At 41.0% G+C, this 23,444-nt stretch overlaps 3 protein-coding genes across 3 annotated transcripts in view; 1 reads left to right on the top strand and 2 right to left on the bottom strand.

The window, feature by feature from the left end:
- The window catches only part of rhobtb3 (Rho related BTB domain containing 3), a 31,917-nt gene extending 22,773 nt beyond the window's left edge, over nt 1–9,144 (top strand). The window contains exons 11-13 of the mRNA XM_058045887.2: nt 3,831–3,997; nt 5,159–5,255; nt 7,004–9,144. Of these exons, the coding sequence (XP_057901870.2) occupies nt 3,831–3,997; nt 5,159–5,255; nt 7,004–7,122 (383 nt within the window). The 3' untranslated portion in view covers nt 7,123–9,144. The remainder of the gene's footprint in view (nt 1–3,830; nt 3,998–5,158; nt 5,256–7,003) is intronic.
- Nucleotides 6,788–10,566, bottom strand: glrx (glutaredoxin (thioltransferase)). The gene is made up of 3 exons (XM_058045888.2): nt 10,248–10,566; nt 9,310–9,441; nt 6,788–7,128 (listed from the first exon to the last, which is right to left on the bottom strand). The coding sequence occupies exons 1-2, from the start codon at nt 10,452–10,454 to the stop codon at nt 9,328–9,330; spliced, it is 321 nt and encodes a 106-aa protein (XP_057901871.1). The 5' UTR covers nt 10,455–10,566; the 3' UTR covers nt 6,788–7,128; nt 9,310–9,327.
- An 811-nt stretch (nt 10,567–11,377) lies between these two features.
- On the bottom strand, nt 11,378–22,808 carry ell2 (elongation factor for RNA polymerase II 2). The gene is made up of 12 exons (XM_058045885.2): nt 22,527–22,808; nt 20,290–20,337; nt 18,962–19,086; nt 18,722–18,885; nt 16,959–17,218; nt 16,651–16,775; nt 16,486–16,558; nt 15,728–16,409; nt 14,813–14,888; nt 14,232–14,403; nt 14,077–14,121; nt 11,378–13,448 (listed from the first exon to the last, which is right to left on the bottom strand). Exons 1-12 carry the CDS (start codon nt 22,698–22,700, stop codon nt 13,332–13,334), a joined length of 2,061 nt encoding a protein of 686 aa, XP_057901868.2. The 5' UTR covers nt 22,701–22,808; the 3' UTR covers nt 11,378–13,331.
- Between the last annotated feature and the right edge of the window lie 636 nt (nt 22,809–23,444).

The raw sequence follows: 23,444 nt of genomic DNA on the forward strand, positions 1-23,444 counted from the left end.
CCAGGAAGGGGTTTTGCTTGTGTAGACTACATTTAGAGGTGAAAACAACATGAAAACCAGGCGTCTGTCTGTGGGTGAAAAACATGGGTCACAGCCAGGATAGGTTTTGCCTGTGTAGACTGCATTTAGAGGTGAAAACAACATGAAAACCAGGGAGCTGTCTATGAGTAAAAAATGGGTCATAGCCAGGATACGTTTTGCCTGGATATAATGCATTTAGAGGTGAAAACAACATGAAAACCAGGCATCTGTTTGTGAGTGAAAAGCATGGGTCACAGCCAGGATAAGTTTTGCCTGTGTAGACTGCATTTAGAGGTGAAAACAACATGAAAACCAGGGAGCTGTCTATGACTGAAAAACGTGGGTCGTAGCCAGGATAAGTTTTGCCTTGTAGATTACATTTAGAGGTGAAAACAACATGAAAACCAGGGAGCTGTCTATGACTGAAAAACATGGGTCATAGCCAGAATAAGTTTTGCCTGGATATAATGCATTTAGAAGTGAAAACAACATGAAAACCAGGCAGCTGTCTGTGGGTGAAAAACAAGGGTCGTAGCCAGGATAGGTTTTGCCTTGTAGATTACATTTAGAGGTGAAAACAACATGAAAACCAGGGAGCTGTCTATGACTGAAAAACATGGGTCATAGCCAGAATAAGTTTTGCCTGGATATAATGCATTTAGAGGTGAAAACAACATGAAAACCAGGCATCTGTTTGTGAGTGAAAAGCATGGGTCACAGCCAGGATAAGTTTTGCCTGTGTAGATTGCATTTAGAGGTGAAAACAACATGAAAACCAGGGAGCTGTCTATGACTGAAAAACGTGGGTCGTAGCCAGGATAAGTTTTGCCTTGTAGATTACATTTAGAGGTGAAAACAACATGAAAACCAGGGAGCTGTCTATGACTGAAAAACATGGGTCATAGCCAGAATAAGTTTTGCCTGGATATAATGCATTTAGAAGTGAAAACAACATGAAAACCAGGCAGCTGTCTGTGGGTGAAAAACATGGGTCGTAGCCAGGATAGGTTTTGCCTTGTAGATTACATTTAGAGGTGAAAACAACATGAAAACCAGGGAGCTGTCTATGACTGAAAAACATGGGTCATAGCCAGAATAAGTTTTGCCTGGATATAATGCATTTAGAGGTGAAAACAACATGAAAACTAGGAGTGAGGGTATCACTATCTACTGAACAGACCGGACCTGGAGTTCAACCTCAGACTACCCACAGTATCTACTGATGAATTCATTCCATTTTCCAAAGGACAGAGGACAATTTTTAATTTGAAACAGCCCATTAATAAGCAACAGCGCCAGATGACAAAGCACTTGAGAGCGCTGCTGCAGTCTTTTCCCTGCATGCAGCCTCCAACACAAGCACAGATGACACGTCCCATCAACCATCTGTGTGACTGCAACATGCTGCCTGTGTCGCTCCCCGGGGGGGCCCACACAACCCCCCCCCCCCCCCCCACACACACACCAGCACTGATCTAAACATGAAATTAGATTTAACCACGACAACATCCACCCGTGGCATAGCTGCTTCATCTGCTTGCGTCGGTGCCAGATCACAGCACGAGACGTGTTGTTGTTCTTGTCCCTCTTTCTCTCTTATCTGTCACACTTGGTTTTTGCATTTCAGAGTAATTATAGATGATTATTCTCTCCAGTGATGACGCTGAGTTCATGGAGCTCTTTTTAAGGACATCTGAGGGTCACCTGCAATAGCAAAGTAGTTAGATAGACTTTCTTTATTGTCACAGCAGTGAATGTCGTTGCCTGGCTCCCGCATAATAATAAATAATAATAATAATAATGTGGAGAATAAATGGATGACATCAAATATGAACAACAATGTACAGCGTAAACAGTAATTTGTAGAAATAATTTAAATAATTTTAAATAAATAATAATAATTTAGGGCGGCACGGTGGTCTAGTGGTTAGCGCGCAGACCTCACAGCTAGGAGACCAGGGTTCAATTCCACCCTCGGTTTTCTCCGGGTACTCCGGTTTCCTCCCACATTCCAAAAACATGCTAGGTTAATTGGCGACTCCAAATTGTCCATAGGTATGAATGTGAGTGTGAATGGTTGTTTGTCTATATGTGCCCTGTGATTGGCTGGCCACCAGTCCAGGGTGTACCCCGCCTCTCGCCCCAAGACAGCTGGGATAGGCTCCAGCAACCCCCGCAACCCTCGTGAGGAAAAAGCGGTAGAAAATGAATGAATGAATGAATAAATAATAATAATTTAGGGCGGCACGGCGGTCTAGTGGTTAGCGGCAGACCTCACAGCTAGGAGACCCGGGTTCGATTCCACCCTCGGCCATCTCTGTGTGGAGTTGCGTGGGTTTTCTCCGGGTACTCCGGTTTCCTCCCACATTCCAAAAACATGCTAGGATAATTAGCGACTCCAAATTGTCCATAGGTATGAATGTGAGTGTGAATGGTTGTTTGTCTATATGTGCCCTGTGGTTGGCTGGCCACCAGTCCAGGGTGTACCCCACCTCTGGGATAGGCTCCAGCAACCCCCGCGACCCTTGTGAGGAAAAGCGGTAGAAAATGAATGAATGAATAATAATTACATTTAGTGTTGAAGTAAGACACACTTGTGAGTGACAAATAGGGCGAACGTAGAGTAAGCATTTATTATTATTATTATAAACTATTTCTCAATCAGACAATAGCAGATGAGGCATAGCCAAAAACGGGGGCAACAAAATCACAATCTAAGAGTCCAACTGTACTAGCAACAAGACAAAAGTACACAATAAAGATCTGGCACAACAAGGCTTGTTTCCAAACATAGAGCTGCATTTTCTAGTCACGACAATCAGGAATAGAAGTTATGCAAAAAATATATAATAAATCCAGAGGCTATAGCTGCTGACGTTAGCCCAGATTTCACCAAGAAAGCAAAGTTACCATAACTCGGAATGAAAGGTATTATATGTTTCCACAGAGCCGCCATATAGGTAAAACATATGGGGAGTATTCATTTGCATACAACAAGGGTGTCCAAACGGTCTGTGCATTAAAAACAAATCAAATTAGTATAATATCTCCAAATATATCTCACTAATAATGAATTTACAATAAGAGTTTAATTAACAAAAATTAGGTACACCGCAAAAATAGCCCCCCAGGCTGTACTTTGTACACGCAATATTAGCGAGTCACTAATCAAAGATCAGAGCTGCTTGTTGTAGGGAAATCGAGCACGCTGAGGGCGGTATGTGACTGACAGCAATCAGGTTACATCAGGAGACATTTTTGTTGACATGGTGACATTACATAACGGCGGTGACGGTTGCTGCTTGGCAAGAGCAACAAGATCTTTACTGTCTCAGTTAATGCGACCTGACTCCTGGGACCAAAGAAGCATAATGCAGTTGTCGTCCATGTTTAATCCTCATAAAAGAACATACGGTTCTATTGAATAAATGTGAATTATTAATGATTGAAGGAAATTATTATATGTGCCATGTGATTGGCTGGTGACCAGTCCAGGGTGTTCCCCGTCTCTCACCCGAAAACAGCTGGGATAGGCTCCAGCATGTGAGGATAAGCAGTAGAAAATGAATGAATGAATAAGGAAAAGAAAACACAATTAATAGATTATATGTGAAACAATATGATACATTGGCCACTTGGGGGCAGCATAACAAGCTGTATGCTTGTATGATATTAAGACTTAATGACAGTCAGTACTTAGCTACTGCTGGTGACAATTCAAATGGAAACAAAGCATAAAGTGTATTTGTAAAGTGTGAGTCAATGTTCAAGAGAACATTGTGTGTGTGTGTGTGTGTGTGTGTATGCAGCGAGTGTGTTGCAGGCCATGGCTGTGCTGGTGTGTGCGGAGATGTACCAGGTGAAACGACTGCAGCACCTGTGTGAGGTGTGTGTGTGCGCTTACCTTCAGAGCATGCCCAGCAGAGAGCTGGCATCAACGGGCATCAGCGTGGTTCGACTGCTTCGCCGGGCAAAGGTCAGTAGAGGTTCGATTTCTGAGAGAACACAAAAAGAATGGGTGATGTCTCATCTGTAAAAATATGATTTGTCATTAGTGTAGGGCAAGTGGATGGCGACAAAATGAAAAGGATAAGAACAATTGTATTATTGGAATAAACTTTCTTTTTTTCATTTTTGATTTTTTTTAATTTTATTTGAATTTTTCCAAATATTTTGACTTCTTTAAAAATCTAATTAATGTCCTTTTTGTTTCGTAATAATTTAGTAAAGACTTTAATCCCATTATATTTAGACTGTAACCCCACAATATTATAACATTTTCCCCAACTTCATTTCCCAATAATTACAACTTTATTTTGTTTCGTTGTTTTTTTTATGGGCTGCACGGCGGTCGAGTGGTTAGTGCACAGACCTCACAGCGAGGAGACCAGGGTTCAATTCCACCCTTGGCCATCTCCCTGTGCATGCTTGGGTTTTCTCCGGGTACTCCGGTTTCCTCCCACATTCCAAAAACATGCTAGGTTAATTGGCGACTCCAAATTGTCCATAGTTATGAATGTGAGTGTGAATGGTTGTTTGTCACTGTTACCCCCCCCAGTGGTTAGCTCGCAGGCCTCACAGCTAGGATACCCGAGTTCGATTCCACCCTCGGCCATCTCTGTGTGGAGTTTGCATGTTCTACCCATGCATGCATGGGTTTTCTCCGGCGACTCCAAATTGGGGCTGCACAGTGTACAAGGGGTTAGCGTGCAGGCCACACAGCTCGGAAACCTGGGTTTGATTCCCCGCTCTACCATCTCTGTGTGGAGTTTGCATGTTCTCCCTGTGTGTGTGTGTGGGGGGGGTTCCTGGTACTCCTCCCACATTCCAAAAACATGCTAGGTTAATTAGCCACTCCAAATTGTCCATAGGTATGAATGTGAGTGTGAATGGTTGTTTGTCTATATGTGCCCTGTGATTGGCTGGCCACCAGTCTAGGTTGTACCCTGCCTCTCGCCGTGAGGATAAGCGGTAGAAAATGAATGAATTAATGTTTTTTTATGATATATATATTTTTTTCTTTTAATATTTCAACAAAAAATGAAAAAAATAAACAAATTGTTTTATAATATAATATAATACTTATAATATCTCATATTCAGCGTCAGTACAGTAATTGTTTTCTTCTCACTGCCAGTGCCACAATGCAGAGCAGCTGTATGTTTGGCTCCTCCACTTCATTGCCAACAACTACCTAATCTTCAGTCACAAACCCGACTTCTTGGAGCTCTCAGGTCAGTGTGCATTAAGTGTTTCATGTAAGACAGACGTCAGAGAAGCAGCCTGTCATATTTCGAATATTTCTACTGAGCGCAAAGACACTTCCCCGGTCACAAATACGATATATTCACATAACTATTAAAGGCAACTTTGCTGTATGTGGTAATATGCAATTGCCTAGTCCAAATATGGAAACAGTGAAGAAGAATGTTCTGGTGTCACTTAAGCATGGAGTCCAGGGGGCAGATGGAGGTTTTTGTGTGTGTGTGTGTGTGTGTGTGTGTGTGTAGTACTAGGTTTATGTTTACAAATTTCTTCAACGAGTACCCTCTGCTGTAATAGACACCATGTGCTCTATTTTTGTGGCGCATTGTGGCAGAGCACGGGGCACCCTGTGATTTTGTCCAGCGCACCACTGTATGCAGCCAATTTGGTTAATTAATCTGGTAGACTAGGGTGCGCCGAGATGGGCATCGTGGCGCAGCAGTTAGAGGTGTCCGTATTTTCAGTGTGTGCAGAGAAAATTTCTTGCGGTGGTGAGAACTTGCTGTGTTGGGAATGACAGAGGTGTGGGTGCGCCGCGCTGCGCTGTTCATGAAAATGGCAAAGCGTGCTGACCACACCTTGTTGGCGAGGCGAAAGTACAGATCCATATTGAATCACATGCATTATCCACTTAGAATGTAAATTATTGCATTTTTTACAATTATTTTTAAAATTGCAATCAGGCGTGAATATCAATATTACATTGTATAAATACTGTAAATGCCTTCCATTAAGCCTGTCACAATAATCAATACATCAGCTAACCGCACGACAAATAAAAACGAATTTCATCATTTTGCCGGCCTCTATATATTGACATGTGGATACGTGTTTGATTTCCTCCTCTCTAGCAAACAGGCTGAATGAAAAGAGGGTTCACTCTGTGCATCTGTCTCAACACCTGGGCGTGTTGGTTCTATAGCGGAATGAACAGAAACATGGGAAACAGTGTTGAATGCTTTCTTTGTGTCTGTTGTGTAGCCGATTTGAGCATAGTCATTTTGTGACATGAAAAAGTATGCGACAAAGACAATGAAATAAATAATACACAATGTTTACATTACTATTGGACAACTTTACAATAAAGGATACATTGTATAAATACTGTAAATGCCTTCCTTTAGGCCTGTCAAAATAATAATACATCAGCTAACCGCACGACAAATAAAAACAAATTTGATCATTTTGCCGGCCTCTATATATTGACACGTGGATACGGGTTTGATTTCGTCCTCTCTAGCAAACAGACTGGATGAAAAGAGGGTTCACTCTGTGCATCTGTCTCACAACACCTGGGCGTGTTGGTTTTATAGCGGAATGAGTGACCCCTCCTGTCAGTCATTCAGTCTCTTTGTCCCAGTGGGGGGAGGCGGGGCACAGACAGAATGCTTCCAGCGAGTGTCGTGAAGCAAATGGGTGATTTTTCTGAAAGCGGTACTAGCGACATGAATAAACATGCTATAAAAACATGCTGCCGCTACTAAAGACCGAGTACTTGTAGTACCTGTAGGTGAGTAAATTAACTTTATTGTCATTCTTGATGCATACAAGACTTTTTATAGTCATTGGACGGGCACTGAAGGGCACAAGAGAAAGGCCAAAGGTCAAGCACAATAGAGTAAACAACTTCCATTCCAGCATTGAGGATGTGAGATTGTATACAGTACAGGAAAGTTATACATGTACTATGTGTGTGTACTATGTATGTGTGTTCCAGACGAGGAGCGGGAGCAGGTGGAAAGGCTACGTTGGCCATCCAGAGGATATTTACAGGAGCTCAGCGAGTATCAGCAGCGGCGGCGTAAATTACGCAAGTCTCGCTGTATCGTCATGTGACGTCACCTGGACAAAAAAAAAGGAGAATAATGCAGGGAAAAACAAGAACATTGAGAAACACCGTGATTTTTTTTTTTTTTTTTTTACTGAGGAAATATCATCAGTCCCTTTACTGGAAGAAAAGCATCAGGAAGTAGCGACTTTCCAGTCACATTCACATGCCTCTATTAGCCTGCACATCATTTGTATAATGACGGTTCCATTAAGGGCATTCAAAATGACTAACCCCTTAACGCCGTTCCATGGAAGATTCCATTTCAAGTTTGAGGGGGATGGAAATGACTCGCATTATGTGGACAAATGCTGGACATCTCATCAGGTTATGTGCTTGCTCTTGGTAATAATGAATGACCTGGCAAGCAAGCAGGAAGCTCTTGTGGTTTCTTTTTCTACTCAACGCCTGCCATGTCAGGATGTGTAACTCCCATGTACTAGACACAAGTAAATATTTGCATATGATGCATTTACCAGTGTCTCGGTGAAGGTAAAAAAAAAAAAAATATATATATATATATATATATATAATGCAGCTAACAACACCAGAACATCAACCTTGCATTTCATTTCAACAGAAAGCCATCATCTGTATCCATAACAGTACGCAAGACCACATTCTATTCCCATATTGATTGTTCTCATATTAATTGGATTTGAGTACATGACATTGCATTCATTTAACTTGTCATCCGTGTCTGATTTGGTCATGCGCCATATATACCGATTTAAAAATAATTAATCAGGCTGTGAACAAGAGTACAAATAATACAGTCTTTGTAAAAAAAATTAAAAAAAAATCCATAATTTTCCTGAATATTTTAGTAAAACCACAATGCCTCTGGATGGATACTCAATTTATTGATCTGTTTTTACCATAACTTATGATTAATTGGTGCTGCAATTATTTTTGTAATATATATATATATACATAATTATTTTATATTCTAACAGAGTATGTTTTTTTTGTTTAGTTTAACTGTACCGGTTCACTGAAATTTTCATAAGAGCGAATATAACCATTTGCTGTTCATTAAAAGGTGCTCTGTTGAAGAATGTCAAGAAATTGACAAAAAACGGCCAGAAGAAAACTAGTTTGTTTTGCTAATGCTAGCGTACCTTTGGTTGTAATTACAGCTTTTTGCATGGAGAGGCAACAGTAAGTCAATGAACAACCAATTGTGGCAGTATGGTGGCTCTTAGATGAACAGACAGTATAGTGGTGCGAAAAAGTGTCTGATTTCTTATTTGGGGGCATGTTGGTCATACTTTAATGTTTTGCATCATCAAAAAAATTCAAATATTAGTCAATGATAACACCACTCAACACAAAATGCAATGCCGTAAACAACAAAAACAAAATTACATGGCTCTGTGTGAAAAAGTAAACCTAACCCCGACCATCACACTACCACCACCATATTTTACTGTTGGTATGATGTTCTTTTCATCTTGGAACTCGTTTTTTTTGCCCAGTGTCTGACCCTAAGTAAAACAAGTGAGGCCTGTAGTTCTTTGGACGTCTTTGTGGGGTCTTTTGTGACCTTTTGAATGAGACGTTGCTGCTCTCTCGGGGTCACTTTGGTTGGCTGGCCACAGGGTTTGGAGTTTTTTTTTCTCCCTTAGTAATAAAACGTTTAATTTAAAAAAAAAAATGCCTTTTGTGTTAAGTTGACAAATATTTCAATGTGTTTGATGGGCTGGAACATTTAAGTGTGACAAACGTGCTATTTATATTAGCTCCAATTAGCATATAATTATGAAAAAAGACCCATTTGGTTAAAAAAAAACTACAATACTTGCTTTTACATAGCACCTTTAACAATTTCACCATCTAATTAATTAGTTGTGTGTGTGTGTGAAGAATTTTCAACCAAATAATTTTCCGCAAAAGAAAAGTCAATCAGCAAACACACACTGGACTGTGGAACTAACTGTATCATAATGCTCCCCCGGCTGTGTGGGACCAGCTGTGCACACTGTCTGACTTTCAATAAAGTTTTTTTGAATTAACATACATAAGGCTCTGACATTAATGTGAGGGTCGGATCTTGATTGGATGAGCTCCTATATTCATGTGATGACACAGAAAACACAAAGCTGATTCACATTACGCATGACTTGCGTCTTGAATGCACAGATTCGACCCCCAATGACTCGTTTTTTTTCCCCCGTCTTAAATTTGTGTATTACCTGTGGGTCCAGCAAAGGTCACTGCAAGGCCCCAATGGATTGCAGCATTCCCTTGAGTTTTCCACTGTCATGCAGCGCTGCCACATCGCTGCCACCTCCGACACACTCCTCTCCGATGAACACGCGTGGGACCTACAATCAAATGAGGAAATTATTGAAATACACTTATGGTGAATAAGTAATAATACTCCCCTATTTGCCAATAACAAAAGCTGTGTGGCTGATGTAAGCAAGCATTGGGACAGAACAAGACCAACCCTTCATACCTTTTGATTGGCTTGTTAAAGTTTATAAATATCATACAATTATTGAGGATTTTATTACTATTTTTTGTAGCACTCCTTTCCAATTAATAATCAACATTTCATACAATACACGTTATGCACATTATTTTAAACATAAGTTTACATCAATTTGGGGAATAAACAACAAAAAACAGCCAGTCGAGCCATCACAACTGTATTCACATCATTTTGCGACAGTACGACGGAAATACGGCAGGCAATTTACAGCACAAACATTTCTTATGCTCATTTGGCTGGTTAATTCAACAAAATATAGCCCGATAATTTAGATTATGTTATGAGGACAAATATGATTAAAAAATGTAGTCATATTATATAACAGTAAAGATATTTTGTATCGTAAAATTGTACAGTCATGAAATTGCTAGGACTTTTGTTGTCAAACGGCTACGTCACATTGAGCACGCGCAGTAGCGATTAACGGTATCATGACTGCGCATGTTTCTAACAAATGAAAATATTGCTACATTAAGCAGCTAACTAAAAGTTCATTGTCATTAACATGTTAGGCTTATTATAACTTGTGTTCAACGACAACACATAGTAAACGAACGACATTATTGTACATCCGACGTCACATTCCATCAATAATAATCGTTGGAAAAAGAGAAATTGGAAGTTTTCCAGACTCACCGTGCGAGCTCCGGTCAGTTCCAGGAAGTAGTCCTGCATGCTCCCCATGTCTTTGTGCGTGCTGATATCAACACACTCCAAATGTCCCGGCTTGAACTGGTACTTGGATAAAACATCCCTGGCCATAATACAGTACGAACATGTGGGCTTAATGAAGACGACCACTTTGTCGCCTTTGATTTTGGCCTGAACAAACTGCTGCGCCATCTTGAGCTGGGAGAGACAAGGCTGGAGTGGGGAGTGGAGGAGGAGGAGCGACGGTATGTCTTATTAATATTCTCATATTACCCATTCTGGTGTTCGTATCCAACAGAATAAATAATATTCCACATACGTGTTTAATTTGAAACGGTAGATAAAGTTTGGTGGCTTTTACTTTACCCCAAATAAAAGTAGCAGGAATATAGCAGTCAAGGTACACAGAATTAAAACGTCTATACAACTGCTTCCGGTTCAGTGCAAAATAAGCTTCAAAATAACAGCATTGCTGTATTAACAAACATTCTGCAACATTCCTGTTAATGCTGTTGCAGAGTCAGAATGGACATTTTTTTAGATGTTAGATCATAGATGGTTAATTGTATTTGTTGACCGTATGTGTTGTATATGTTGTATAGTTGGGTACTTGAACTGCACACGCATTGATGCTCTGCACAAAAGTTCCTAAATAATTTATCTCTGCAAAATCCCCAACAGCTTCATATTGTGTGGCATATCAGGTGGCTAAATAAAAAAAAAAAGTACATGCATTGCTTTGTGAATGATGCTGAGGGCACGACCTCTAGGGTCATGACCCCATTGACTAATAATAAAATTTATTATTTAATAATAATAAATGTTATTTGTATAGCACTTTTCAAAATACTCAGACCCTTTACAGAAAAAAATGGAGTTGAATAAAAGCAAACAAATAGTAAAAGATACTAAAATACAACATTAATTTGTTTGTACACAGCTAAAACATGGGTTAAAGTGGGGCACATTAATTTTGTAGTAATTAAGGTGGATGCTGTCTCAAAATGTACTCGTTATTCAGACAAAATAGTGTCTTTCATGTTATGATGTAAAACATCTTTCTATACAGCTGAAGAAACACAAGCTTATTTCAATAGAAGACAAAATTCATATAGTTAAAGCCAAGTGGGTTTTTATTGAAATGTTTTGTACAGTTTCATATGAACTGGATTTGCTATCATCTTTTTGAAGTCGTTGGCTGAATACTGGCAGTTTATTCGTACTTCGGTTACTTCTCTCCGCTATCTAATTTAAGACGTCTGTTCCCCCCCTTCCTCTAACTGGAACCTATTAGACAAATTCAACTTCAGGCTCCGTCTTTGGCTCGGTGGTGACACAGGTACATAAGTACTACCTGTTCAGAATGTAACACATCTTCACTCCTGCATAGTTAGATCTGGTACAATGAGACCCAGTGGAATATAAGAAAATGACTAATATTGGAGGCATCAATACTGAGTTTGATGGTGATTGCGTCATGTGAAGTGAAGAAGTGTGAAATAGTGTATTTGTGTTTGTCCACTGGCTTGTGGTGCATCACTGGTGAATGCATAACTGGTGCTTGTTTTAAGAACTTAAGTGATTAAAATGAGATGTGTACTCTGGTATAAACTCGGTCCAGTCACCAATCAGAAATCTACTACTCCACGGAAGTGTACCAGAGTAGAATTTTAATTGCCGAGATTCTGACACAGGCTCTGTAAACAACTTTTCCCTTGTTAACATAAAGACTCAAATATTTCTTATCACTTCTCATAGAATGCGTTCTGCGCATACTACCAATAAGCATCAATGTTTTTGAAAAAAAAAAAAAAAATCTACTCTGAATTCTTTCAATGCTCTGCAGAACTCAAAACTGATCAAATACATTTGACATCATAATAGAATTGTCTGTGGTGGATGACCTTGGTAAATAACCACAAACACTCAACACATCTGGACTGTCAAAACGTCTTTGTTACACCAGCCAGGTTGATCCTGAGTGCTCCGGCTGGCCAAACACTATTGCAGCTTTTTTTTTTTTTACCCCCCCTGCTCGTTTTCATTTGAGTTTTCTTAATCTTGCACACCACACGGAGCATAACCATGACCATTCAGACTGACACTCGAACACACCTTCCATGCTTCACATCCCTTCTTTCCCACTACACACACGCACACAACTTGTTTCCAGGCAGTTGTAGTTCCTTTGTATAGACGATGCGCCATAAGAGTCAATCTACACCGACACTGTGTAAACACCTTAAGGCACCCATAATGCACCATGGATATTAAACACTGTTAAAGCAGAGAGTACTTTACCCTTAGTTTAAACCCTGCCTCAACACCCCCAAACATGGCCATTATAACTGTTAACAATCCATGCACACATCAGCTCAATCATTTCTTTCGTCTCACACTCTTGCAGTTGGTTTCTCATGCTCGGCCGCCTTATCATGTGACATCTAGCAGCGTGAGAAGTCTGCAGTGAGGCATAAGACATCTTTGCCAAATGAGATGACATCTGCATCGTATGTGCAAAATGGCTTCACAATGTCGAAACACATAAGGCCCATGGTATTTTTTTTCCTTTTTTTTTGCATTAACAAAAGTCAATAAATCATCTGTGAACTCCTTGCACTATGAGTCCCAAAATAAATATATCTCCCTCTTATTTTTCTTAAATACAATAGTGTCTCTTAAGCTCAAAAATACTTTTTTTTTTCCTTGCAAGATGGAGTCCTTCAAACATTGGAAGCGTTTTTTTCCCCCTATATGCCATTCACTCCTCATGTAGCCCCCCACTAGTGGACCTCAGAGAGAGAAAGAGAGAAAAAGTGGCGGTGTGTGTGTGTAGGTTGGGGTAGGGGGGTGAAGGAGTCAGAATATCTCAGGCCATAAAGCAGCCGGTGGAATCAAAGCTTGGAAAAAGAAAGGAATGAAAGAAAAAAAAAAAAGAGTGGGAGGAGGGCAAAGGAAGGGAGAGCGAGGCAGCAATTTTGGGGATGCTAATAAATAAGAGCCGGTTGGGACCCCTTTTCCCATCCCCAACACTCCCTTCGCAATACTGATGAGTGACGTTGTGGCATCTCAGCACCAGGTTTGGCCTCGCCGCTGGTCGAAATCTGCAATGAGCCGCTTGATGTGCGCCAGCTTGTTGTGCAGGTACTCACAGCGCTGTTTGTCCACGTGGTAGTTGGGGCTGTGCTGGAATCACAACATGCATACAACATTGTCAGGCCACAACCACTGTTGTTTCAACTATGAAGTGCCCTAGTGGTTGCTGCAGGTGTAATTCATAGGGACAAACAGGTCCCTAATAAATGACATCTACAGTATTAGTGTAATGGTAATGGTTTTATTTCATTTGAACATGCATCAGATTACAATTGAATGCATCCCATAATCAGTTCCCAGTTCCACATGTCCAAAAGGAGTAGGAAGAAGCAAAGCTTGTTAAATCCTACCCCTCCATCTGGTACTTTTACAACTGCTTGTATTGTTTCTTGAATTGGCTCATCGTTGTGCATTGTTTGATTTCCTTACTCAATCCATTCCATAGTTTGATTCCACATACTGAAATGCTATGGCTTTTTAACGTAGTCCTAGCATATAAGTGTTTCAAATGTAGTTCTTCCCTGAGATCATATTTCTCCTCTCTTGTAGAGAAGTATTGAATGACATTTTTAGGTAATTGGTTATTTTTAGCCTTATGAATTATTTTAGCTGTTTGAAGATTAACTATATCAGCAAGTTGAAGTATTTGTGGTTTTAGAAATAAGGAGTTAGTATGTTCTGTGTAGGCGGTGACTCAGATGTCAGTGTGGTTGCTTACTTGTTTCATCTTTTTGTATTCTTTCAAGACTTCTTCTTGCACCTTCTAGAAAATAACAAAGAAGACACCTTGAGTTCCCATGTGATCCAAATGAGTTGTGGCTACTATGCAGTTTAAAAAAAAAAAAAGAGATAGAGAGAGAGAGAGAGAGCGACCTGATGCTCTTTGGTGCCAGGTGTTAGCTTCCGGCACTGTGAATCCAGCTGTGTGAAGCGGCGAGTGATGTTCTCTACGCGTGCGTGCAGCAAACGGTACTCGTCATACTCTGCATTGAAGTCGTTCTTGTAGCTCTGTCGCTGGTCCATGGACACCAACGGCGTGTACTTCCTAGAAATAAAAAAAAAAAGACTGATTATTCACTGGAAGTGGTTTTATAAGTGAAATGATGCAAAGTTTACATGCTAGTGAACACAGTGACTACACGCATGTAAAGCGATATGAAATAAAGAGTGCAGTTTAATGCCTTGACGTTGAGGACAGTTCTGGTTGACATTAAAAACCAAATCTCACAGATTAGAAGCAGATGTTTTTTTTTTTTTTGTACAATGTAAAATGTGCGGTTTGCTTTTGTTAGTGGTTCCCGGATGGTTGAAGGAGCAATGGAACCTCTCTCTTACTCACTCACTGCGCTCCTCATTTTCCTGATCTCTCAGCACTTTGTCCCTAACACTGAAAACACCAGCTTCCATTTGAATGGAGGGTCCTCTTAAAAGCAATGTCAATCATGCTAACTTACGTTTCATAGTCAGGCACTTCGATTGTGGTTGAGAATACAGTAGACTGGCCCGGCTTCTTCTCCTTTTCTGGGCAGTCTGAGAATATAGAGCAAATTGTTAATAGGTTTTTAGATTTCACGAATATGCATTGTTATTGCTACACGTTGCTTTCTATGCAAGCAAAAACTTTAACCATAACATTGTTTTTTGATTATAATTGACTAAGTGGTCACCCTACACCAATTAATGTACTATAATTGGGAAATCTGTACAATTAGACTTGGGGTATTAGCTAGAACTGGCAAATATTTACAATCATTTTTTTGTTTTTTTGATACTGGCTCTCACGGTGTCTTCCGGGAAGAAAAAAAATCTGGTCGGCACACTGAAGGCCCAGTTACCAAATGCACCACCCGCCACTGCAACACAGGCATACCTTCAAGCAATACATCACATGACTTTTTCTGAGAGAAACTACATGTAAATAAAGACTCGATATTAGATAGAAGATATTAATTGGTCATGGTACAATTCACCAGACTGTATTTGCTGCATCGCAAGTATACACCACATTTACCCTGATTTACCTTATGTACCAATAGAATGCCGTGTCAAACAGCCAATTATATTCAATTACTTTTTTTCTTCTTGAAATGTCTGAAATTGAAAGCTGTCACACGTCAGGTGTTATTCTAACATTCTCTGAGACAATATTGACCCACCAGTCTCTGCTGTTTATGAGGAAATTTGAACTCAAGTTCAAAAGTTAATAATTAAATGTCCCGCACAGTCCGGGAAGAAAGAACAATACGTTCAAACCAAACGTGAGCCCATTTCTCATAAACAGACGGGGAAAATTTTAAAGGAAAAGGGCTGATAAATGTAGCAGTTATGGAATTGCATTAAATATGCAAAGCAAAACATTAAAAATGCACCTTGATATGTGTCAGGATTCTTGTCATTAGCTTCTCCTTTATCGTTCTCAACATTGTGCCTCTTTTTAGATTTGAGACTCTCCACTGTCTGGTCAGCCACGCTTGGAGAACTGTTGCTGCCCCGTTCTGTCCATTTCCCTTTGTCTCGTTGGCGATCCTTGTCTTTGTGCTTTTTGGACTTCTTCTTGAACTTTTTGTTGTCACTGCTGGACAAGGGAGGGCTGCTCATCACAGTGGAGGTAACAGTAAGTGAAGTACGGGGAGGAGGGCTCGGGGAGACCGCTGGTCTGGTGACTGGGATGGGAGTCTGGTAACGCTCCTGAAGGGTTCTATCAGAGGGCAAAGAGGTAGGGGAAGGGTCCCCGCAGGAGGAACTCTGGTCCACAGGCAGGTCCTGGGTGCCGCAGCCCTCGGGGGTGCTGGGGGAGTTGGAGCTGGAGGCCGGACTGGGCTGCTGGTGAGAGGGTGCTGGAGGGTGAGATGAAATTGGGAGATGGCTGGGAGGGCCCAAGACGACGCTGGAGGGAAGCGACGAGCTTTTATTGCTGGGACTTTCCTCATCTTCACGGCGGTCGGAGGAGGGCGCGGATAAAGATGCGGCAGGTCCTCGATTGCTGAGGTGGGAGATGCGGGCTTTCTTTGGCGCCAAAGGATCTATGAAATCAAAATCAGGCTGGCGCTTCTGCAAGAAGAAAACAAGTTTAAGATTTGCATCGCATCCTGGGTTTGTGTCTGTGACTCTTTATATGCAAGGGTACCAGAGGAGACGAGGGTACACAGTCTTTGGGGGAGCTGTTTGACGAGAGCGTCTCTGCGGGAAGACCTAGTTTCCTGTTGAAGAAAGAAAAAAAAAACACCAATTATGTGCTATGCAGACTAGAAATCCTTCAAGACCTGAAGAACAGTTCCTGTAGATACATTACCGAGCCAGGGTCCGCTCCACCTGGGTCTTCTCGTCTTCAGAGTAACCAGGCCAGTCTCGCTGGACGTCACGGTAAACAAAGTCTTTCAGTGAAAATGTGTTGTCTTTGGGGTTAAGGTTTGCCACCTGGTTTGAACGGACAAAAACAGTTTCAATTTCTGCTATGACTGCACAAGAAGTGTGCAAAATGTTAAGAAACTGCAAATGATGCCACGGTGGTCAAACATCTGCGCATGCAAATAGTGTTCAACGATTAACCGTGGCTAAGGCCAAAATCTACTCAACTTCTGACACTGGAATATACTCTACCTGTTGCAGTGTGGTCCCCAAGGAGTTGCGGTCCTTCTGGTTGATTCCATCCCTCTGCAAACGGGCAAGTAATTCCAGTTTCTTGTAGGACCTCAGCGCCAACAGGTGAACAATACGGTCCCGGAATGACCGCTGGGATACAGGGTTGTTGGAAAGGCACTTGCGGATAGTGTTGGCTGGGTTGATGGGTGTGGATCGCTTGCGCTCTGGGACGACCTCAGGAACTGACAGCGCCGGCTTACGGACATGGACTTGCTTTCCTAGAGACATGGGGAGTTTCACATTAACCACCTAGCATGACATTAGCGAGGTGGTTTTCACAAGGCCATTACTGTACGTTTAGTTAGTTATGTATGTTCTTTCTCGGTTATGATTAATTTGCTCCCATGGCTGCAGACAACAGAGCCATCTACAAATCCAAACACCCAAATGCATCAGCTCATATCACTGCCAAGCCTTGAATTTAAAAAAAAACAAACACTTGAGGTTACAGGAAGGTGGTTTCTATCAGCAGTTTGCCTTTTTATGCGGTTTATCGCTAGCATTTGAACCAAAGAAGTCAAAACTGACCTAACACCGACATATCACATAATAGACTGCAGTGACTTGGCCTAGAAAAGTGATTGGAATAAAAAGGTCAAGGTGATGTTGCTGAGCCATGTGCTGAGTCAGTAAGTGTTTGCACATTTCCCCTCGGGGGATGAAATTTTTAAAGCTCTTTATAAGATTAAGGTTTGCGCAAAGAAATAGCCCCCGTTGTGCTTTCCTGTGTCAAAAAGCATATACTTGATTTGTTTTGTTAGACTATCAACACTAAATACAACCCAAGGTAGCTCATTACCATATATTATTGAATGAAAAAAAGGACCAGCTAAAAAATAAGCTTCAGTTTGTCATCTTAAGATGTAGAAAGTAAAACATTTAAATGGTTCTCTTTTAATTGTTAATTAGATGCTCACTCTGCATAAGTACCTGCTAACAAGCTTTTTTTTCTACAACCGTTTAGTCTGTGGTTCCGCTCATTTGCCAGTTTCTATCTAACATAGTTTATGCAAATCTATCCCAGGGGCCCTGACAAACAAGCCAGAGAGGTTTTCAAGCTTGTGGAACAGATTTTATGGCTCAGGCTTACGGGTTTTCACCATAAAGTGGCTGTAAATAATGAGCTTTATCCTTACCATATGAGTGATCAAATGCGTTACAATCTGTAGGCATTTTTCTCTCTGGATTAATTAAGCTGCAGATGCTAAGTATGTAAAGCTAGAAAGGTGCATACACACTTGTAATAAAATGATATCAGCTATTTGTTTTGTTGACACACCTGGGTTGAGTTTGATAAGCGCAACAAGCAAAATATGATTATCAAAAGGTTTTTATTACTCCCAAATTAGGTAAATAGAAGCCTTGTCAAGGTGTGTATAAAGTGGGAGGGTCCTGCAAAGAGCATTCTTGATGGCTTGTAAGTGATAAGTGCTAAAAACAAGCAACACGTGACAGGTGTGTCAGGGAAAACACAAATGGCTATCTACCTTGGGCCCTTATCAGTCAAACTGGTAATCTGGAAAAGACCACATTGGCAGAATGCCTTAGTCAGTAGCCATAATGGCTTCGAATGGGAGTCAGTCGGGTCAGCTTTAACCTATTCAGTTCCTGAAATGTGGCAGCATTTGAACTGAGAGGACAGCAGATGTTTGGCGTATCTGACATCTGCTTTTTTTTTTTTTTTTTTTACAGAGTACGATGGAGTTTAAGCATAGCCTTGCCTCTGTACTGGCCCCCGGGTTTGATTACTTTGGTCCCACGTTCACGCGTGTCCTCCACAGCCTGGGTCATACGCTCCCGGGTCACCTGGTAGGAGTCATTAGTGGCGCATATTGTGACCTTGTCCTGCACCGTCGCCAACAAAGCCAGGTGAGAGGCCCCCGAGCTGGAGACAATGAGGCATGTGAGGTAAAAAAAAAAGGTGGACAACGAGATCACAAAAGAGTCGATTCAACCATTACCTCGAAACATACTGATGGATGCACTCAAAGCTTCCCTGAGGGTTGTCTTTGCCAACGTTAGACAGGTAGAAATCAAAATTGTGGGAGGCGTCTGAGGAGGAATCTGTCTTGGGTATTTTAATGCGCTGAAAAACAAATTTCGAGGAACGATAAATTAGTTCAGAAAATCCAAACAAGAATTGCAATTAACAAAATAAATATAAGAATAACTTAGTTAGCCACTGTTACCCTATCATATGAATTTATTAAATACATTATGTTGTCACATTGTGATCCACAACAGATGATGGAAGGTCGCATTAACCAACTTCTGAGGGAACGTTGATCATACGCCACTACTTGTGCGCAAGTGTCACTGTACCAAAATGTACCATGCCCAAGACTAAGTAAGGAATGTACCAGTGCTTAAGCCCAGTATGGCGCACACACACGGTATAGCTGTATATGGTACAGACTTAAGTGTCAGTCGGTCTGAGAAGCTCAAAGCCCTGCAGACGCATGTTCGGCTCAGCCACACAACTTGTTAACAAGATTTAAACCCAATTTTATCCCCAATATTGACAGGTTAAAATTTACTCATGTCACACTCCATCAAAACTTTTGGCTGGATGCAAAAGTATTTCCTTACTTAATAAAGTTCTCACGTCGTGACATGAATTTTATTGCATTTGTTATTACATTAATAATAATAAAAAAAACATTCAGGTTTTCATTGTCTTTCATGCTAGTAGTAATTTCTTGTAAGACAAACCAGGATAATACATAACTAGTGTTTGAACAGTGACAAGACAGCAAAGTTGTTATAAAACACTTAGTTAGCACGTACCCGATGAATATGACAGCAATCGTAGCGTCCCTGTTGGACAAAAACGAGCTCCAAACGAACCGCATTGGTTGTTTGTTTTAAAGACAAAATGTCATTGTGGTAAGAAAAAAATAAAAATAAAAAGGACCAAAGACTAGACGGATAACTATAGCTGCCGCCAGACAGAGACAGTGGAGCCAGGCAACATGTGTAAACAAAGATGGTAGAATAGTCAAACTTCAATGAGAGTTAAACGTGAGCGATCACACATTCTGACATTGATAGACTTAGACTGTGACAAGCTGTTCAGACTATTTTTCCATTTTTTAGCCGCAAAATGAGACCATCTGCGACAATTTAGTCGCAGTCTGGTTAGGTTGACTAAGCAAGAGAATTAATAAACAAGTGCTGTTTTGGTTCTACATGCCATTTAACAAATTAACACCAGGAACAGTCAATAATAAACAGCCATCATCTGAGTTTGTCATAAAAATGAGAGGAGAAAAAAAAAAAAGATTCTTACCCCTTGGAGTCCCTTGAATTGAATTGTTGGCTGCAAAGAGGGTACATTCTGCAAATGAAGAAAAACCACAGTTTAATACTCTGCAAATGTTCAGGATTACTGGGAGAGTCACATTAGTCATGGGCCAGTGTCGCAAAACCCAAATTCTACTGTTAAAAACCTACACATCACGCCACACTAACATTTAGACGTAGCAGAACCTTAGTGACCCGTTGCACCAAGAAGACCTTGCGGTCTGGACAAATAGCAACCCAACCATATTTAGAAATAATCTGCAGTCAAATTAAATTGGGAAAAAAAAGCAAGTTGAACTTTAACTTTCATAATGGCTATTTTTGAAATGATTGTTGTTTAGTGTCAGCCTGCATGTGTAATTGAACTGGTGTTGACGACCACAAAATATGCAACATACATAATGTTAGAGGGCAAGAGAAGTACTGAATTTTCATCTCCCTCACAGCTGGAGAAGGAGTTCCAACGCCGTTACATCAACATACGTAGATCGGAGTCTGCATTTTATTATACAACATTTCCACATGACTTGCCAACTCATATGTGGAGATAAGCAGAGATAAAATGTACACCTTAATAAAAAAAATAAGACAAAACCAGCCATGTTATGGTTGTTAAAACTTGACTACTCCCAAGCCACTCACCGACTTGACTCCCTCCCCCGCTTTTACACACACCAACCAGTTCACGCACACACACTCGTGCACAGTTCTGATCACATTTCAGATCACCACAGAAAGACAAAGATAGCCAACCTCCGTAGCACCGTGACTGGTTCAGACAGGGGGGGCGAGAAACAAAAAGCAGGCAGTTTTTGGCTGCTCAGTCAGCAAGAGATGGCAAGCTGCTCCGACGCGCCGTGCACACCAACACCACCACCACCACGTCCAATTAGGTTGTAGCAGTAGCAGCCACAAAAGAATTCCTTCAACTTAGCAATGACCCGAATTGCCGGTTGTCATTTAGTCACGTCTAAATGGACGGAATGTGGAATTGGTTGACGGTGGAGACATAAGTCAGTATGCATGTCAGCCATGACACAGATTATGTGCCACAAAGCACACTTTTAGACCTCGGAAAACACTCCACGCTCAGCTTGGGTCCATTGGTCCTGACACGAGCCGAAGCTTACTCGGTGTTATGTAACAGCATTGTTGTTGGCAAAGTTGAGGTCAGGTAACTTGACTTCAGGCCTTCGCCACTTACTCTCCTGTCTCTCAAGATTAGTTTACCTGCGTCTGACTTCTATGGGTGTACAGTTCAAGATTAACAAGTTATATATATATACACACACACACACACACACACAGTTACGCAGTACCTTAATAGCACACCAAGTTTTGAATGCTTGGTGGAGGTACCAAAGATGGCACAAATGACTTGGTTGAAATTTCAAAAAAAGAGACATAGAGCCTTCGCTTCTCGTGGCATGCAAAAGAATTTCAATAATTCTGCAAACACTGCAAAATGAAGCAGTCTATGCAAGTAAACTATGGAGGCTCTTGCTCGTAAAAATGTCAGACTTCACAATTTGAAATAAAGTTAGGCAAATTCAAAATGAGTGATCTGATTCATGTTGAAAAGTTTTTAAAAATGTATATACAAGTTTTCTCCATTATTAAACATATGGCAAACTGGTCAATTGATACTACAGTAACACTTGTAATAACATTTGGCATACTTTATGAGCATATTCCCAACTCAAAACGAACACAGTAACCACTCAGAGCAAACTATATTAACATAGGTAAACACTCTCATTATTCTTATAGGCCCAAGTCTGTATTGACATAAACTAGTGAGGAGTCCCTCCCTGTTAATGAAATTAAAAAACTTTCCCGAGTTGCTTCGTGTATGGGGGAGGGGAGAAAGGGAAAGAAAATAAAATGTAACTTGTCTGTCCAACAAAGCCTCTCACTAGCAAAATGCTAACGAAAGCTGTTCGGATAGCCAGTGTGTTAAGAAGGAGTTTCTCGGTCAAATATTGTTTGTCAGTTCGTAAAACAGGTCTGGTATAAAAATATAAAGCCTGCTTTATGGTGCCATGTCGATAAAATGAACGAAACACAAGTTAAATGGTAGAAATCGTTTATTGTCGCTGCCAACACCGCAGCTAACTGTTGTAGCTGGAGCAGTCGGGCTTCCTAGCTAAGTGTCATGTCAGCCCGGTGGTGATTCTAGTATGACGTTTAAAGTAAAAAAAAAAAAAAAAAGATACAACTCACCGTGTTATTTTGGTACTTCTCAATCGCTCTCAGTGCTGTCTCGGTCAGTTTGACGTGCAAAACGGTGACTCTGTCGGCGCTCTGTTGGCCACAATGTAATCCGTACCTCCCATCCTCGGAGAGCGCCGCCATGTTTAGCAGCCCTCCACCATCGTCCCTCTGAGGCAGGAGCATTTAGCAGGCCTGCTCCCCCTCTCAGCCCTCAGCGGCCCGGGGAGGGACTACAAGCTGCTTCTGACAGGCCTGGCTCCTCTGGATTGGTCCTGACGTGCTAGCTTGTTACTATTTCACATTGGCTACACTTAACACTGCTAATGATATTATTCATTTATCAGACTCATATGTCTTTTTCCCAGCTGTTTCAAACACTTTAGAGTTAATTAGAAGTACTTCCCTATAAGTTACAAGTTGAAATACTCATTCCCAAATATGCCTCTTGGTAAACCTGTCTCTGCCTTGCTGAGTTTTGCTGACATGGTAGAACTAATTCTAGCCTACTGGGGCTGCTTAGGGATGCCTCTGCTCATCACAGGCCTCCCTCACAACACTTTTAGTTTGTTTAACAAAAAAAATGAATCATCTCACACTTGAGCTGCAATAGCTTGAGGTCATTGAACTTGATGTGAAAGTTTTTTTTTTCCCTCTGTACCCAAGTCAAGCACTTATGTACTTGATGGTCATATTTGTACACCCACTAAATAGTGTGAGCATGACAGATGATGCGATATGATGATGTGCTTTCCTTTAGTGACATACATGTCAGTATGAGGTCAGCACTAGAGGTGGGCGATACTATAAATATTGTACGTATGTTTGTTTTCTTCTTTAGCAGAAAAATCCACTGTTTGACAAGTCAATTCGAAGGAGTCTGATTCAATATTGCTGTTGAATTGTATAAAAATGCCATGTGATCAAGAC

This window comes from Doryrhamphus excisus, linkage group LG11, assembly GCF_037039965.1.
Source record: "Doryrhamphus excisus strain RoL-2023G ecotype Guam linkage group LG11, RoL_Dexc_Guam_v1.1, whole genome shotgun sequence".
In the NCBI taxonomy this organism is placed as follows: domain Eukaryota; kingdom Metazoa; phylum Chordata; class Actinopteri; order Syngnathiformes; family Syngnathidae; genus Doryrhamphus; species Doryrhamphus excisus.